General features: G+C 43.9%; 1 protein-coding gene across 4 annotated transcripts in view; it reads left to right on the forward strand.

Annotated features, from left to right (window-relative positions):
• Positions 1-4,496, forward strand: part of dnmt3a (DNA methyltransferase 3 alpha) — a 200,699-nt gene extending 196,203 nt beyond the window's left edge. For all 4 annotated transcript variants that reach the window (XM_062968931.1, XM_062968945.1, XM_062968934.1 and 1 more), the window contains one exon: positions 225-4,496. In XM_062968931.1, the coding sequence (XP_062825001.1) occupies positions 225-366 (142 nt within the window). In that variant the 3' untranslated portion in view covers positions 367-4,496. The remainder of the gene's footprint in view (positions 1-224) is intronic.
• Positions 4,497-18,740: the final 14,244 nt, after the last annotated feature.

The raw sequence follows: 18,740 nt of genomic DNA on the forward strand, positions 1-18,740 counted from the left end.
GCTTTCCAGGTGTTTTGGACTCCAGCTCCCACAATTTCTAACAGCCTACCAGGTGTTATGAATGGTGGGAGTTGAAGTCCAAAACACCTGAAGGAAGGTCTCAAGTTTGCCCATGCCGGCCTTAAAGTCACCCGATGACACCTGTCAGCTCCTGTGTGCTGTGATCTGTCCCCAAAGCCTGCCCTTTACCTGTCTTGACTGTCCCCTCTTTTCTGCGCCCACAGGGTCTTTGGTTTCCCGGTCCACTACACAGACGTGTCCAACATGAGCCGCCTGGCGAGGCAGAGACTGCTTGGTCGCTCTTGGAGCGTCCCTGTGATCCGCCACCTCTTCGCCCCGCTGAAGGAGTACTTTGCCTGCGTTTAAGAGGCGCACTCATTGAACTGTCCGAGCGGAGGAGGAGTCTCAACACAACCACCCCCAGGAAAAGCGAAGTGGCCCCAGAATGGAGGAGGTGGCCGGTGGGCGAGAGGGAGGAGGGAGGGAGGGAGAGGACCCCCGCCTGTGGGTGTGGGCTCCCGCTGCCCAGGTCTTCACCCATCCTCTCCCCAGTTCGAGCCACCCTAAGCCAACCCACCGGTCCCGCTCTTGTTGGCAACAGCCCTTTAATTTCCTGCTCTTTCTGGGTGGGTTTGTCTGTTAGTTTGGTTTCTGCTTCTCCTCGGCCGGGCCCCACAAAGCGCGGGCCTGGCCTCGGGCGCCACCGACCGCAACAGAGGAAATTCCAGCCAAGCCCAAAGCTGAGCAGGCCGCGGGGCAACGTTGCCCCCGCTCAGTTGAGGAGCACAAAAGCGGGGCGCACCAGGGGCCCCTTGCACCTACCAGCCCCGCTCCAGGGATGAGCGCAAGCTGGGAAAGCCGCAAGCCCCGCCGAGCCCCTTACCTGGTCCCCCGATGCCCCCAACACCACACACACATCTACACACTTTTCTATAGTATTTGGGTGCCTACCATACAGGAGACCTTGATAAAAGCCCAGCTCCTACAGCCGCTCTTACCTCTTGTTTACAGTTTATATATATGTGAGAGTTATGCTAAAGAAATGTCTATATATAAAAGGTACTGTTACTACTGTACAACTGACTTTCAAAATGGTGCTTCTACAACAGCAGGGGGTGGAGCTGATTGGCAGCTTCTGCGGTGCTTCAAGTGCCAGCCTGCCGGATGAAGGGGAGGAGAAGAAGGGGGCAGATTGGGGCCCCTTCTTGCAAAGGCAGTGGCAAAGGGAGGGCAGGCAAGTAGGCAGGCAGGCAGGCAGCAGAGAGGCACCCTTCTCTGCCCTGGGTGTCAACGCAATAATTGCTTTTATGTCCTAAAAGGCAACCCTCCTCCCTCAGGCCAGGGGCTTGGGCCTCGACAGGCAGGCCAGCCAGTCCCCCTGTAGAGCTCCCAATGGCAGCCCTACACATTCAGTGGTGCTTTCCTGCAGTCGGCGCGATCTGGGCGCCCTCCCTGGGGCCCTGCCGCCCCTCTCTGGCTCGAAGACAGGGAGGCCGGCAGCCCCCAGCCAGACCCAGCAGTGCCCCTTTTGGTCACCTCCCAACCCCCAGGCTGCAGAGTCCCTCGCAAAGTCTATAGTTCTGCTCCTTCCTTCCTTCTTTTCCCCGTTTTTGCCCCCTGATCACTAGGCCCAAATGCAGGATATCCTGAAGATGGGTGATAGAAGAGCCCCGCACCCTGGCCTTGGCACCCCATGCCATTCCTCCACGATCTCACATGGTTCTTGGAGGGTCGGCGCCTGCTGCCTCCCTTCTCCCTCCCCCTCTTCTGTTTGTGGCTGGTGTGAATTGTAGACTTTCTGTTTTGCTTGATCAGACTCTGGCTGTGCTGCCCCCCCCCCCCCAACTCCCACTTAGAGACACACACTTGGAGGAGATGGCGAAGGGCAGGCAGGGGCCTTCCGGGAACAGAGATGGTGGGCAGTTCTTGTGCGAGGAGTCCGCATTTTCCAGGCGGATTGTCTTGGCAATTGTGTGCACTTTACTCCTTTGGCAACGGGCAAGTAACCCTTTGCCTGTGAGACCCCGAGGCAGGAGGCGTGACTGCTGTGTGTGTGGGTCTGCCATTCCCTTTCATTTTGGGGGATCGCTCCCAGCAGGGTCCTGAGCCCTTGGTGCTAATGGGGAGTTGGGTCAGGGATCCCCCGAGAGAAGCTCTCTGCCTCAGCACCTCCCCCATCTCAGCCTCTCCAGGGGGACAGCATCTCCCCTCTGTTCCTGTCTTCCCTGCCTGCGTCCATGGTGCTCTTGAGGGTGATGGGCCAGATGCTGAGGCAAAGTGGGGGGCCGGGAGGGGTGCGTGTGTCTGTGCAAGGCAGCGGGCCTCTCGCCCACCCTCTCCCCTGGCCAGCACTCCCCCAGGACAGCCCTCCTCAGGTGGGAAGGCCCCGGAGGAAAGCCGCTGGCCTTGGTGCTAATAATATTTCGGGGAGTCAGTTGGGGTGGCAGGCAGGCAGGCATCTCCACTCACTTCCCTTCAAACTGTGAAGGGTCTGGGGGTCTCACTCAGGGTCTGGTGGGGAAGGGAGCATGGCGGAGCCCCCTGGATGGGGCACAACTGGAGTGTGGCTGGCAGCCTCCCTCACACTCTGTTTTACTTCTAACGTCCATCCCCCAAACACAAACACACACACACACACACACACACACACACACACATATACTGGGCTGTTAGGCCAGCGGTGTCTTTCAGTTTGAGCAAAACCTCTGCAGTAAACACTTCCCACCCCTTTCGTTTTGCAGGATTTCTAACCCACCCACCGCCTTCCCCAACCTACTTACCACAGAGGTGGCAAGTACGGAGAGGAAAACCTTCCCCCTGCCCTCAGGCCTCTTTTAGTCGAGTTTCACTGGTGCTAAATAGGAACTACGGAACCCTGTTGTAAACCACGATTTACCCATTCCGACTTTCCACGCAGGGCCATCTGAGCCAAGGGGTTGGTAAAGGAGCGGAGGCTCCTGAGGGGAAGTGGGCAGCAGGGAGCCAGCTGTTCCAGGTGCACCAACCCCTTTTTTAAAAGCTACGCTTTGGAGAAGAAGCTTATGAAGTGCTCACAGTAGCAACACCTGCATCTTCTCCAGAGCCTTCCTTTCAGAGTTTAGGTTTAGCCGAGAGGTTGGCCATGCCGTTCCCCAGTTAGAGGCCTCGATCCAGCAGCTCAGTGCTAGCTGCATCTCCCATATCTGCCCCCCAACTCCGCAGCTGTCCGGCAGAGCAGGGCCCTCCTTACTGTCCACCCCCCTGCCCAAACTGGAAATGGGAAAGCCTTCTGTCCCTTTTGTCTGTCCAATCTCCCCAGAGTCTTTGTGTTGGGCCTGTTTTGCTGTCTGCCACAGAACCTCTCACCCGTTTTCCCTCCAGAGGGTAGGGAGGAGGAGGAGGGACAGACTGGACAAACAGACTTGACTCAGAACCCCCTTTTTTTTTTACAAAGGTCCCTCTGTCAGGTTGCACAGCCCTAGACTGAAATAAGCAAAGCAACCCGGCCCCTGCCCACCCGCCCCACCCAACCAACCCGGGATTGCCTGAATTCCTTTGGCATCTGCAGAGGGACGAGGTGACAACCAAGGTGCTAAACCGTTTTATTACAGATCTATTGTTAACTTAAGTCTGCTGTCTGGACAATGACTGTTTTTGTTTTCTTGTAGTGGAGTTTAAAAGAGCTCTATTATTTTACTCTTATATATTATTATTAAAAAAAAGGCATTTTAACTTTGTACTTGAAACCTAAAGGAAAAGATTTCATGTGTTTTAGCCTAGTCATTGAAGTAGCTGAGACGCTTTACTGTTTGTGGGAAATCATGTATTCATGCTGACGAGTAATCTGTGGAGACCCTGGGAAGAGCTCCAGCCTGTTTCCCTGCCCTCCAGCCGCCCGACATTCCACGCAGCAGCTCCACCCGGAACCCCTTCCCTTCCTTCCTTTCTTCCCATTCTCCCTCCCTTCCTTCCTCCCTTCCTTCCTTCCTTCCATCCTTCCTTCCTTCCTTCCTTCCTCTTCTCCCTTCCTTCCTTCCTTCCCACCCCAGATCCATATCCACCCACCCTGCACTCTCGCCTGGCTTTTTCTTTTCTTTTCTAGGATGATTTGGGGATGCCCCATCCTTTCTGCCGCTTTGTTATTATTTTTTATTATTTTTTAGGGTTGCTTCTATATTTATTGACAAATAAATAATGTACATTTCAGAGTATGGTTCTGCTCTGCCCAGGGTGGGGGAAGGCAAGGCTGGCTCCCCATCCCTATGGGCAGGCGCTTGTATCTCTGTGTAAGTATTGCTCGTGACATAGCTGTTTGATAAACTAATTAAAAGGTCAATGGTGCAGCAGATGTTAGAAAGTCTGTCCGTTCCGCCGCCGCCGCAGCCATCCCATCCTTTGCATCTTTCTTTTGTGCCCAGAACACTCAAATAAGGAAGACTCCTTGCTGATGTACTTTGTGCTGGAGAACACTTGAATAAATGTTCTGTTTTGTGCAAAAAGAAACGGAAAAGGAGGCGCTCCGTTGTCTTGTGCTTTTTGTACTTTCTAGTGCTGGACCTTTGTGAAGCTGGGTGGCCAACACAGCCAATTGGGGTGGGCGGCAGCCGGGTTCAGGTGGGAAGTACCTTGCTTTTCAACATCTTAGCAGAGAAATTCATAGAATCATAGAGTTAGAATAGACTTCATGGGCCATCCATCCAACCCCATTCTGCCAAGAAGCAGGAAAATCACATTCAAAGCACCCCTGACAGATGGCCATCCAGCCTCTCCTTAAAAGCCTCCAAAGAAGGAGCCTCCACCACACTCTGGGGCAGAGAGTTCCACTGCCGAACAGCTTTCACAGCGAGGAATGTTCAGGTGGAATTTCCTTTCCTGTAGTTTGAAGCCATTGCTCCATTGCATCCTAGTCTCCAGTTCAGAAGAAAACAAGCTTGCCCCTTCCTCCCTATGACTTCCCCTCACATCTTGATCCATGGCCCTTATCATGTCTCCTCTCAGCCTTCTCTTCAGTCTAAATTCATCACACTCATCAAGGAGGTTAAAGGAAACCCAAGCATCTTGTTTCACATACTCTTTCATAGGAAATACCCTACTTTGAATTCTGTTTTTAGAGAACATCTGACTAAGGAACCATAAGGCACCAGAGAGTTACTTTGGGCTTCAAACGTTTCTGCCTTAAAAGATTCCTCAAGATTGTAGTTTATTATTCCCGTCCTCAGGATTGCAGTTAATGTAGTACAAGTTTTTATTATTTTCACTCAAGCACAAAAGAGAACTAAAAGTTACAATTCAGTACAGTACTATATTTGGAGATGGGCATTTTAATGAGAGACTTGGCCTACTTTTCAAATCTGATAATAATAATTTTTAAAAAATTCTAACCCGCCTTCTCTCCCCAGAGGAACTCAGGGCAGCTTACAAAAACAAAAACAGCGGCAAACATTCAATGCCATAAATAATAAAACAGTACATGTTAAAACACTATTTGACAACTTTGGCTACAGGTGTAAAACAGTCAATCAGGCATATAAGATTAAGCAATTTATATAAAGTATGAAATATAAAAAAATACAGCTCTTCAAAAGTTACATAATAATCATTATCGACTGTCCACCACGGTGAGGTCTATAATATTCTTCCTCCTTTCCTTACGCAAGTGAACAAAAAGGGGTTTTAAAAACTTTCCTAAAGGAGAGGAATGAGGATGCTGTTCTAATTTTATTTATTTATTTATTTATTTATTTATTTAAATGCCATTCTTCTCCTCTAGGGGGGCCCAGAGCGGTCTTACACAATGGCAGAATTAGATGTCACATATAATACAAAATGTAGTAAAACCAAAGTCATAAAACACAATTAAAAGCTGGTATCCAAATCGAATTAAAACAATAAAAACTGTGTGACCGTTACAACAGGGGCAGTAGAATTGAGCCAAAAGTCAGAGCCAATCCGTGTTCAACTTCTCTTGGAAGGGTCGGGTTGTGGCACAGGCTGATGAGCAGCCTGCTGCAATAAATCACTCTGACCATGAGGTCATGAGTTCGAGGCCAGCACGTGGCGGGGTGAGCACCCGTCAATTAAAAAAAAATAGCCCCTGCTCGTTGCTGACTTAGCAACCCGAAAGATATTGGCATCTATCAAGTAGGAAATAAGGTACCACTTATAAAATGGGGAGGCAAATTTAACTAATTTACAACATTGGAATGAGGAAGTTCTGTCACAGTGGATGATGAAGCAGCTGCTCCTCCCTGTGGCCAGAATCGAACATCCCCTCAGGAGAAGGTTAAATTGCCTCTGCATCTGTCTCTGTCTTGGTTCTATGTGTATATGGGTATTGAATGTTTGCCCAATATGTATATAATGTGATCCGCCCTGAGTCCCCTTCGGGGTGAGAAGGGTGAAATATAAATACTGTAAAGAAAGAAAGAAAGAAACTTCATATTAATCCAAGGAATCCATGAGGTCATACCAACTTATATCCTAGGATGGGCCAAAAGCTTGGTCCCACATCCAGGTCTTCAGCTGCTTCCTAAGATATGAGTGAGGCGGCTTCCCTAATCTCCCTTGGCAAGGAGTTTCACAGCTGCGGAGCCACCACCGAAAAAGCCCTGTCTCGTCCCCACCAACCGCACCAGTGATGGTGGCGGAACCAAACGCAGGGCTCCACTCAAAGATCTTAATTTGCGGGATGGCTTGTGGAAGTTCCAGAGGGAGGGGGCAACCACGGAAAAGGCCCCTCTCTCGTCCCCACCAGCGACGCTTCAGACGGTGAGACTGAGAGGAGGCCTTCCTGCAATGAACGTAGAGTCCGAACAGGTTTGTAGGCGGGGATGCGAGTTGTCAAATAGTCTGGACCCGAACCATTTAGGACTTTGTAGGTAATGACCAGCACTTTATATTTAGCCCGAAAGGAGACTGGCAGCCAGTAGAGCTGCCGTAACATGAGGGTTGTCCACTCCCTGTACAGCGCTCTAGTTAGCAATCTGGCTTCCGATCTCTGAATTAGCTGTAGTTTCTGAACTATCTTCAAAGGCAGCCCCACATAGACAGCGTTGCAGTAGTCCAGACAGGATGTGACTGAAGCGTGGACAACCATGGCCAGATCTAGCGTTTCAAGGTATGGATGAAGCTGGTATACGAGTTTTAATTGCAAAAGTGGAATGGCCCGGACTTTGCTCTTGGATCATGTGATGTTAATGGTTTTCATTGTGTTCTATTGTAATTTAATGTGCATTTTAAATGAGTTTCCTTGTATTTTAAACAGCATTGAATTATTGCCACATCGTAAAGCCGCCCTGAGTCCCCTTCAGGGTGAGAAGGGCGGGGTAAAAGTATAGTAAATAAAATAAAATACAGTAGAGTCTCACTTATCCAAGCCTCATTTATCCAAGCTTCTGGATTATCCAAGCCATTTTTGTAGTCAATGTTTTCAATATATCAGTGATATTTTGGTGCTAAATTCGTAAATACAGTAATTACAACATAACATTACTGCATATTGAACTACTTTTTCTGTTAATTTTGTTGTATAACACGATGTTTTGGTGCTTAATTTGTAAAATCATAACCTATGTTTAATTGGCTTTTCCTTAATCCCTCCTTATTATCCAATATATTCACTTATCCGAGCTTCTGCTGGCCCTTTTAGCTTGGATAAGTGAGACTCTACTGTAAATAAATAAATAAAGTGCTCCTGGCCACCGCTGACACCTGAGGGTCCAGGAGCACCCCCTGACTACAAACCTGTGTTGGAAGAATGTGACCCCGTCCAACACAGGCTGAAATTTCACACTGGACCGCCTTCTGACTGACCAGGAGTACCTCTGTCTTGTCTGGATTTAGTTTCAACATGTTGGCCCTCATCGAGTCCATTACTCATCCAACCTAACAAACTGGAGTAATGCATTCGGTTGAAAACACTAAATATAGCTTTATCAGCAGATGATCCTTACATTAATGTATCTGTTGCCGCTTCTATATTATCTCATCACATGGGATTATTTCTAAGGAGTAGCTACAACCTTCAAAGTCCAGTATTCCCAGTAGTGTGATGATGATGATGATAATAATAATAATAATAATAATAATAATAATAATAATAATAATTGCAACTGCAAAAGGCCACCCTAATGGGATCTGTGCACATCATCCGAAAATATATCACACAGTCCTAGACACTTGGGAAGTGTTCGACTTGTGATTTTGTGATATGAAATCCAGCAGATCTTATCTTGTTTGCTGTGTCATAATAAAATAATAATAATAATTGCAACTGCAAAAGGCCACCCTACTGGGATCTGTCACATCATCCGAAAATACATCACACAGTCCTAAATGCTTGGGAAGTGTTCGACTTGTGATTTTGTAATAGGAAATTCAGCATATCTGTCTTGTTTGCTGTGTCATACTACCGTGTGTCTTATATTAATTTTTGCTCCCAAAGATGCTCTAGGTCTTATTTTCAGGGGATGTCTTATTTTTCCATGAAGAAGAATTCACATTTATTTTTGAACAAAAAAATGAACATTTATTATATACTGTACAGTAGTTGTCATCATAAACCAACATAACCAGACAAGCAGTGAATCCTATCATGAATTTCTTGTTACTACCAATATTTCCATGTACAAGACTTTATGGTATGTACATTTACCGATCCTGCATGATCTGGTGTTCTGTTCGTTGGGCACGCTTCCAAACAAAAACTTTGCTAGGTCTTACTTTCGGGGTAGGCCTTATATTTAGCAATTCAGCAAAACCTCTACTAGGTCTTATTTTCTGGGAATGTCTTAGTTTAGGGGAAACAGGGTATGTCATTGTGTCAATAATAAAAATAATAACTATTTTTGTATGCTGCCTCCATCTCCCCACAGAGGACTCGGAGCGGCTCACCAGGGGACAAGCCCAATCAATCACATTAACATAAAATCAACAGTTAACCAACAAACATCATAATAAAACAATTTAAACAGGCCATAGTTTAAAAACATTATTAAAAACACAAAGTATTACCAATCATCCCAAGCCATTTAAAAAGTCCAATATAGGACATGACTGGGCAACAATCAAAACTGATAAAAGTGTCTATATCAAAATAGAATATACAGTAGAGTCTCACTTATTCAACACTTGCTTATCCAATGTTCTGGATTATCCAACACATTTTTGTAGTCAATGTTTTCAATACATCGTGATATTTTGGTGCTAAATTCATAAATACAGTAATTACTACATAGCATTACCATGTATTGAACTACTTTTTCTGTCAAATTTGTTGTTAAACATGATGTTTTGGTGCTTAATTTGTAAAATCATAACCTAATTTGATGTGTAATAGGCTTTTCCTTAATCCCTCCTTATTATCCAACATATTTGCTTATCCAATATTCTGCCGGCCCGTTTATGTTGGATAAGTGAGACTCTACTGTACATAAAATAGGCACACATGTAGGGAAGATGATTTTAAGGTGGAAGTCAACTATAAAGTAACCGGGCAAATTTCAAAGTAGGTAAGGGCTAGCTATAACGGACTTAACTAACCGAATGCACAACAAAACATCCATGTTTTTAACTGGATGATGTGATGGATGGTGTCTGTGGAAGAGAGTGAAGAAGCAAGTGATGGGGGCCCCGCCTGTGTTCCCACATGGCCTTGGAGGTGTCTACGGACAACACCGGCTCTTCGGCTTAGAAATGGAAATGAGCACCAACCTCCAGAATTGGACACGACTAGACTTAATGTCAAGGGAAAACCTTTACCTTACCTACGGGCAGGCATGGGCCAACTTTGGCCCTCCAGGTGTTTTCAGATATTCTCCTCAAATATTATTCTCCTCAGATCTTCCCTCAGAAACATGCCTTTTGAAGCACGGTGACCGGGACATAAAGCTCCTTCCTGATTGGCTGTTGTCATCCCAGCGCCTCCGCTGATTGGCTGGCGGAGGTGCCTGTCTTGCAGACCCTTGCCTTGTCATTCCCAGCCATTCACCTGCTCGCTTATTATTGATCTCCCTCCATTTTGCAGGAAAACAAAAAGTGTCGTGCAGTACAGATTAAAACAAAAGCCAATATATAATAATAACGAAGGACATTTGAAAGAGGCTAAAACAGAACTCAGTTATGAAGGACATTTGAAACAGGTTATATAAACCATTAATTTTCTATATATCGTCCAAAAAGGTATGTTGGGCCTTCTCTCTTCAGCGAAGCCTGCCTTCAGTGTTTGAAGTGGCCTTTTTTAACATATTTGGGGGATGTTTTAAAGATTTATTACTTTAATGGGTTTTTTTTTAATTCGTCGCCTGGCAGGGATCTGACAAGCCTGTGAGCTTTGAAAGCAATGCAGAAATACTTTTAGTACATGGAGAAATAAATATTAAACTCATTATTTATTTATATATTTGCAACATTTATACCCCGCCCTTCTCACCCGAGGGGACTCAGGGTGGCTTACAAAAATTGGCAAAATTTAATGCCCAAAATGCAATCATAAAAACAAAACAATATAAACAGATCCATTAATAACATTGTTAAAACACATTATAAAAACCTTAAAAGCGAATGTATAATTAATACATTAGGTGGGGGGGGGGGGGGGGAGAGAGAACAGCAAACCCCATGATAAAGGTGTCTCTGCAGCAAACAGAAAATTAATGAAAGCCTCCCTAAATATATATAGTTTTTTCCTGCCGGGAGAGGAGCAGCAAGGACAAAATAAAGTAGTAATGATAAATAATATTTATTAATAAATAATAATAATAATAATAATAATAATAATAAATATGGTGCTTTTCCTTCAGGACCGATAATGGTATCCTGCTTTTTCTTTAGGACTGAGACCCAAAGTGACTCATATCTCTAATACACACACACACACACACACAGTAGAGTCTCACTTATCCAACATTCGCTTATCCAACGTTCTGGATTATCCAACTCAGTCAGCCATTTAGTAGTCAATGTTTTGTAGTCAATGTTTTCAATACATTGTGATGTTTTGGTACTAAATTTGTAAATACAGTAATTACTACAGAGCATTACTGTGTATTGAACTACTTTTTCTGCCAAATTTGTTGTTAAACATGATGTTTTGGTGCTTAATTTGTAAAATCATAACCTAATTTGATGTTTAATAGGCTTTTCCTTAATCTCTCCTTATTATCCAACATATTCGCTTATCCAACATTCTGCCAGCCCGTTTATGTTGGATAAGTGAGACTCTACTGTATATATATATATACAAAATCTAATTAATAATAATAATATGGTCCTGTTGTCGACCGCGTTTTTAGGGGATCGGGCCCCTTAAGGAGAGAGCCGATCCGGTCCTGAGAGAACGGACCTTGGCGGAGCCAATAGGAGAATATGAGCCGCAATACAACCTGAAGCCGAAATGAAGAAGGTCCGCCAAAGTTGAAGGAAAATCCGCCAAGGAGTCTTTATTGAGCGATTCAGCTGAAAAGGACTCTAGTAGTGATCATTCAGTCTACTACGGTACCATATAACCAAAATAAAGCCATATTTATATAATGTTTCAGTCTGACAGCCCCTTGAATTTCCCGCCCCGCTCCCCCGCCCATCTGATCGCGGATAGGCTAGAGTGTTGAACGAGGCGGGCTTTCGTTTCCCGCCTTGCTCTGCTGGCCCAATAGGGAGCTGCTTTTTGTCCCCACTCGGGCCAATCAGAGAGGAGAAGGCGGGAGTTATTGAAACAATGAAGTGACTGAGCAGGAAGGATCGGATTAATTCCTGCCCGGCCGAATTCTAAAGGGATTAATGACAGCAATCAAGGGTTCCTGTCACGTACACGGATTTCAGATATGCCTTGGGGTGTCAGAGGTGGAAGTAAGGATGGGTGGTGATGGGCTCAGCAGGGCGCCTTCCTGAGGTGTCCTGGATTTCCTTTGGAGGAGATATGACAATGTTTGCCTTGAGGGCGAATCACCTTTAGGTCAAAATACTCCGAATTCGGCGACTCAAGCCCTATATTGTCCATGCAATCTGAATCTGATTAGGTTAAGCGGCAGCGGATTAACCTTTTGTTTTTGGGAAGGTAAGCCTGGGTCATAGAAAATGGGGCAGGTCCTGGGGTTCAAGTTGAGTTCGAAATATTCCCTATCTGATTTCATGACTTGGCAATTATATGAAATAAAATGAAAAATAAAATAAAGTTGGAATATAAACCCAGCTGGGAAAAATACATATTTTCCGGGGATCCCAAAGAGTACAAATACATATAGGCAGATAGATAGATTTCAAGGAAGTAAGGGAGAATCCATAGAGGTGGGTTACATTGCATGAAGGGGAATCATGAATGATATAAACAATTTGAAAACATTTGATAAGAACGAAGTTCACAACATCTGGGGAACCCAATATGGAAATTCATAAAAGTGGAGTTTTAGCAGCATGATCTCACAATTCATGAAGTTAGCCCAACGATCAGAAATTTATACAACAGTGATTCATGAGGGTGTCCAGGTACATAGAATATGAAAATTCACGGATACATGAGGAAAAGAGTTCATCTGTGGTGGAAGGAATTCATAGAGATGGCATGGGGAAGGGGCACATGTGGGTTGCAGTCTTTGGAAGTATAAGATTTCATAAGTCCAGGGATAGGTCTGGGGAAGAGTGTTCTTCTCCTTCATAAAATTATGAAGGTATGAATGAAACGTGGAGGGCGCCCGTCCTAGCATCTTCCTGGCAGGCTGTAGAGAGGGTGAAGGTCCTTGGAGAACTATGTCTCCCCAGCGGGAGAGCGATCCCCCCATCCCCAGTTCACAGAAAGGGACCAGGGATCTCTTAAAACCATCCCGCGGGTCGCGGGGAGAGGAAAGTCCGGGATAAGGCTGGAAGAGAGCAGTCTGGCTTGAAAGGAGCAGTCGGTTCCGTTTGACAGTCAGCTGATGAGGTGCCGAGAACTGGACCGATTTTGGTTCCGCTGGTGGTCCTTGAGTCAGGGGCCTTAGAAAGGATTAGGACTAAAAGAAGAGCGTGCTAGGGGTAATTTTGATAAAGATATGAGCCAATTTGTATCGTCCGCTGTATTAACCTATGGCGGGGAAGCCTCCGCCAGGGTTTAAAGATCAGACGGGTTAGTGAGAGAGAGAGAGGGAGAAATTGCATGCAAAGGAAGGAGTCAGAGAAAGACACAAAATAACCAGATAGAGAGTGTTACTGTTAAAATAAATGCTACTTTTATTGGGGGATTTGTTACATAGTTCAGGGAAGGGGAAAGTGAAGGAAAAAAGATCTTTTAATAATAGTCTGCTGCGGTCCCGCTCCGTTCCTTTTGGTGATGGATCTGCGGAACTCTCCGCTGCGGGTTCAAATTAATTTGAAAGCCGGGGTCTCGGTCATCAGTCCTGCCTCAAGCTCCTTCTTTGGAGGCTTTTAAACAAGCTGGGTGGCCATTTGTTGGGAGTGCTTTGTGCATTCCCTGCATGAAGGCAGAAGGGGGTTGGACTGGATGACCTTTGGGGTCTCCTACAATTCTGACGATTTTATGTCTAGGCCAGGCATGGGCAAACTTCGGCCCTCTGGGTGTTTTGGACTTCAACTCCCACAATTCCTGGACTCAGGCCCTTTCCTTTCCCTTCTCAGCCACTTAAGCTAGGAATTGTGGGAGTTGAAGTCCAAAACACACCTGGAGGGCTGAAGTTTGCCCATGCCTGGTCTAGGCTATTACAGATTGATGATGATAAATGGAATCTTTTACTTCACTTCATTTCACTTTATTTTATTTCTTAATTAGTCGCTCTCCACCAGAGTGCGCCGAGCGACTTACAATTTAAATATCATTCCACAATATAAAAACATTCGACATAAAAACATTCAACAGTGACTATTTGGCAAATTAGATCTGATTTACTTAAATGCACAAAGAGCCAAGTCTTGAGCGCTTTTACAAAAGGTCACAACTCCGACATTGCTCTAACATATGGAGGCAATGAGTTCCACAGAATTGGAGCAGAGGTCGAAAAGGCTCTACGCCTTGTAGCTTCCAGGTGTACCTCCCTAGGGCCCGGTACGTATAGGAGATTTTCCTGGGAGGATCGAGGTGACCACTGATGGAAAAAAGGAATGAGGCGGTCCCTAAGATATCATGGTCCTTGGCCATTTCAAGCTTTAAATGTCAGGATCAGTATCTTGTAAGAGATCCGATGTTCTATTGGTAGCCAATAGAACAATAGAATAGATTGTGTGCCCGCGATCCAGAGTCACCCGCAGAACAATAACATGCCACTCAGATTTACAGAACAAAAATGTGGGAACTTCACTGATTCTAAGAGATAAAAACAGTGGTATTTACAATGGTCCCTCTGATCAAGTCCATAGTTATAACCAGTCCTTTCTCAGTCCACAAATCTGCCTCAGAGATGAATACAGTCCTGGTTCTTCGCCCTCTTTTCTCAGCAGCAAACAGGCCTCAAAATAGCTCTCTGAGTACACTGCTCTCTACACCAGCAGTACTCAGTCAACACTGAAAAACTTGTCCAAACTGGTGCTGCAGCAGCAGAACAGAAACAGTATCAAATCAATTCCCAGGTCTTTGCATGCTCAGCCAATCGGCTTCATGCACTTCATTTTCCAGTTAACACACACAGTACAGTGCCTTTGCAAACCATGACATAGGCCAACCCTGCAAGGTTGGTGGAGGCAAGAGAAAAATCCCTCTCTCTTTATTATGGAGGAGCTGCTCTGCATTGTGGCAAAGGGCAAGGAAGGAACTCAGCTGCCTTGGTGATACCGACCGGGAGATACGGTCGGGCTTCCAGAGAAGAGGATGCGTCTGCTGGTAAGGAAGCAAATTTTGCTTTTTATATATAATGGACTTCTTGTCTGGACATTCCCAGAGGGTTAGACTAGGTCGTCATGCCTCTCCAGCTCTCACTCTCAACACTAGGATGCCACAGGTCTGTGTGTTGAGTTCTCTACATTATACTTCTTACGCATGTGATTGCACCCCCTGTTTAGTATAGTACAGCGTTTCTCAACCTAGGGGTCGGGACCCCTCGGGAGGTCGCGAGGGGGATTTCAGAGGGATTGCCAAAGACCATCAGAAAACACAGATCACTCCAGTATTTTCTGTTGGTTATGGAGGTTCTGTGTGGAAAGTTTGGTCCAATTCTATTGCTGGTGGGGTTCAATGGGCTTTTGATTGTAGGTGATCTATACGTCCCAGCAACTACAACTCCCAAATATCAAGGTTTGTTTTCCCCAAACTCCACCAGTATTCATATTTTAGTATTTGTGCCAAGTTTGGTCCAGATCCATCATTGTTTGGAGTCCGCCATGCTATCTGGATGTAGGTGAACTACAACTCCAAAACCCAAGTTCAATGCCCACCAAACCCTTCCAATATTTTCTGTTGGTCATGGGAGTTCTGTGTGCCAAGTTTGGCTCAACTCCATTGTTGGTGGAGTTCAGAATGCTCTTTGATTGTAGGTGAACTATAAATCTCAGCAACTACAACTCCCAAATGACACAATCAATCCCCTTCCAACCCCACCAGTATTCAAACTTGGGCGTATAGGGTATTTGTGCCAAATTTGGTCCAGTGAATGAAAATACATCCTGCAACCCGATATTTACATTACAATTCATAACAGTAGCAAAATTACAGTTATGAAGTAACAACAGAAATATGAGGAACTGTATTAAGGGGTTGCGGCATTAGGAAGGTTGAGAACCACTGCCATAGTAATATCATTATTAAATTTGCAGATGATACAACAGTGGTAGGGCTTCTTATCACTGTAGGGGATGAATCTGCTGACACCGATGAAGTGGATTGGTTGATCTCATGGTCCAGGTGTTGGAAATAGAAACCTTATACAAGCTTCGTATACTAGTTATTTGTCATATATAATTGAGATTATTCACTATATTCTATGTATATATTGGAATGCAGGTTTCCCCTCAATTCTATGTTGTTTAAGGCTGTGGGACCAGATCTGCGACTCTTCAGACTAAGACTCAATTTTAGAAGCTGTTTTTACCTCCGAGTCAGTACAGTAAGTTTTACCTCAGAAGCAGTACATTTTAGAACTGGCATGGGCAAACTTCAGCCCTCCAAGTGTTTTGGGCTTCAACCCCCACCATTCCTAACAGCCAGTAAGCTGTTAGGAATTGTGGGAGTTGAAGTTCAGGACACCTGTATTATTGGTTGCCCTCTTTCTCCCCTCTTTGGAAAAACGTTATCATTCCTGCTGCCTTAAGGAAGCTCAGAATATTCTTAAGGATCCATCTCACCCTGGTTATTCTCTTTTTGAATTATTTCATCTGGCAGACAATATATAATGATAAAAATAAGGACAAATAGGATGAGAGATAGCTTTTATCCCAGAGCTAGGACTATATTGAAGTCTATGGCTTCACACTGATGTAGCATTATGGGGTTGTTCAATAGTGATTAGAATGTGAAAGGATGGGTGTTTTGTTTTTGTAATTCCACATATATCATGTGTATTGGGGATGGCATTTAAGTTCATTGTACAATATACAATGATAATAAAGTCATTCTAGTATATTCAGTAAGTATAAAAAGAAAGATCTTCAAAGATGTATACACACACACACACACACACAAATACATCTGAAAACAATGCATCACAATAAACAATATGCTGACTTGTGAAATAAAATGCAAAAAGGGATTAACAAAAATAATGTCAGTGTATTAGATAGAGGAATGTGTAAGTTAGTTAAAAATCCATGCTGGCATCCATGCAGTTCTGCGCATGAACTACTTAAACTGTTGGAATGTGAAGAGTAAGCGCAGACTGAAGGGAAGTGAGCTAGTATGTCACAATCGCAGGCTGGTCATAAATTAATGAACTGATAAGAAGCAATAGAAATGTCAGGGACCGCCATTACTTTTGGATGATCGCCTCTGATGTGTAAGTTTGTTCTTGTACAAAGAAAAATTGTAAATAAAGATTAAGGCCGCTCAGTTTGAGCAGATGTTTTTGCAACCAGTTTATTTGAAAGGAATCAGCACGTTGGCTGGATAAATAACCTGACAAATAAATGATTTTGAGGCAATATGGGATGAATTCTTAGAATATATATTTATCAAAGCAAAAGGAATAAAACCAAATCATTTTGGAGAAGAGGTCAATATAAGCATGATTAATATTAAGGATGAATAAATGTCCCAGTTGTGGGTGTACGTAGAGATTACATGTATGATTATACATGTATGATTACATGTATGATAAATATATGATTAACTGTTTAATTGGTTTATTGTATGTTTTGTGTTAAGTTAATGTTAGTTGTGTGTGATTTGTATAATGTATTTATTATAAAAAAACTTTTAAAGAAATTACATTTTTTTTAAAGAAAAAGATTAGAAAGTGGCCCACATGTAACCCAACCTCCCTTTTTTATTCTTTCAAGCCCTCAGACACGAAATGTTCAAAACATTTTGTTGGGAATGCTTTGGTGATGCTTTCCTGTTTGGCAGAAAGGGGTTGGACTAAGTGGCCCTTGTGGTCTTTTACATCTGTGTAATTCTATGATTCTATAACTGTTTTCTGATTTATTTTTTTTAAAAAAAATCTAAATGGCAGCAACATACTTAAAACGGCTGCAAAACACATACAGACCACTCAAGAAACAGCCCATTAAAGCAAAAAAATAAAATAAAAATCAACAAACTAAACCAGAAGTACCATGATGTCACTTAGACTTTTGCTTTTGGAGGAGTGGTGTGGTCATCTGGGGAGCATGTTTAGGAAATTGCCTCTTCCCCTTCCCCACCAACACAGTTGTCAACTTCTGTCTTGCTCTGTCAGATGGCCTGAAAGGCTCGATATGTCTTGTATCAGCTTAGGACAGGGGTCCTCAAACTTTTAAAGCAGAGGGCCGGTCCACAATCCTTCCGACTGTTGAGGGGCCAAATTATCATTTGGGGAAAAAAACCCAAACAAATTCCTATGCACACTGCACATAATCTTATTTGCAGTGCAAAACAATGACAATAACAATGAAAGAACAATACAATATTTAAAAATGAAAATAATTTTAACCAACATAAACCTATCAGGATTTCAATAGGAAGTTTGGGTCTGCTTCTGGCCAATGAGATAGTCAGGTTAATTAGGATTGTTGTTGTTGTGTGTCTTCAAGTCATTTCAGACTTTGGGCGAGCTTAAGTTCAAAATTATTTATTTATTCATTTACTACATTTATTTACTACATTTATATCCCACCCTAATCACCCCGAAGGGAACTCAGAGCAGCTGTATGTACATACAGTATATTATATTATTAGCATAGCACAATATTAGCATTATATATTACTATATTGAACTATATCACTATACTGTAATATATGTAATATATAATATATAATTGATATTATATGGTATTATTATTAGTATTGTATAAAATGATAATGTTATTATCAATATCATATGTATAGACAATATATTATATTATTAAAAGGGATATAAAATATTATATTATAAATGAGGGCGGGGCCAGGTAAATGACCTTGGAGGGCCGCATCCAGCCCCCGGGCCTTAGTTTGGGGACCCCTGGCTTAGGATGTCACACTAAATCATGACTGAGATAGCTCTACTTCCATTCTTCAGGCTCAGGTAACCTCCTTTCCAGATTATTGCAACAAATGATATTGGGAGCTGCTAAGAAACCACTTTCAGAAGCATCCAAAACAAAAACAGACTAGCTAAACTGCCAGGCAGGACTGGAAACTACTTTGTCAATTCAATATAATGGTTTTAATCTTC

Source organism: Anolis carolinensis, chromosome 1 (assembly GCF_035594765.1).
Source record: "Anolis carolinensis isolate JA03-04 chromosome 1, rAnoCar3.1.pri, whole genome shotgun sequence".
Lineage (NCBI taxonomy): Eukaryota > Metazoa > Chordata > Lepidosauria > Squamata > Dactyloidae > Anolis > Anolis carolinensis.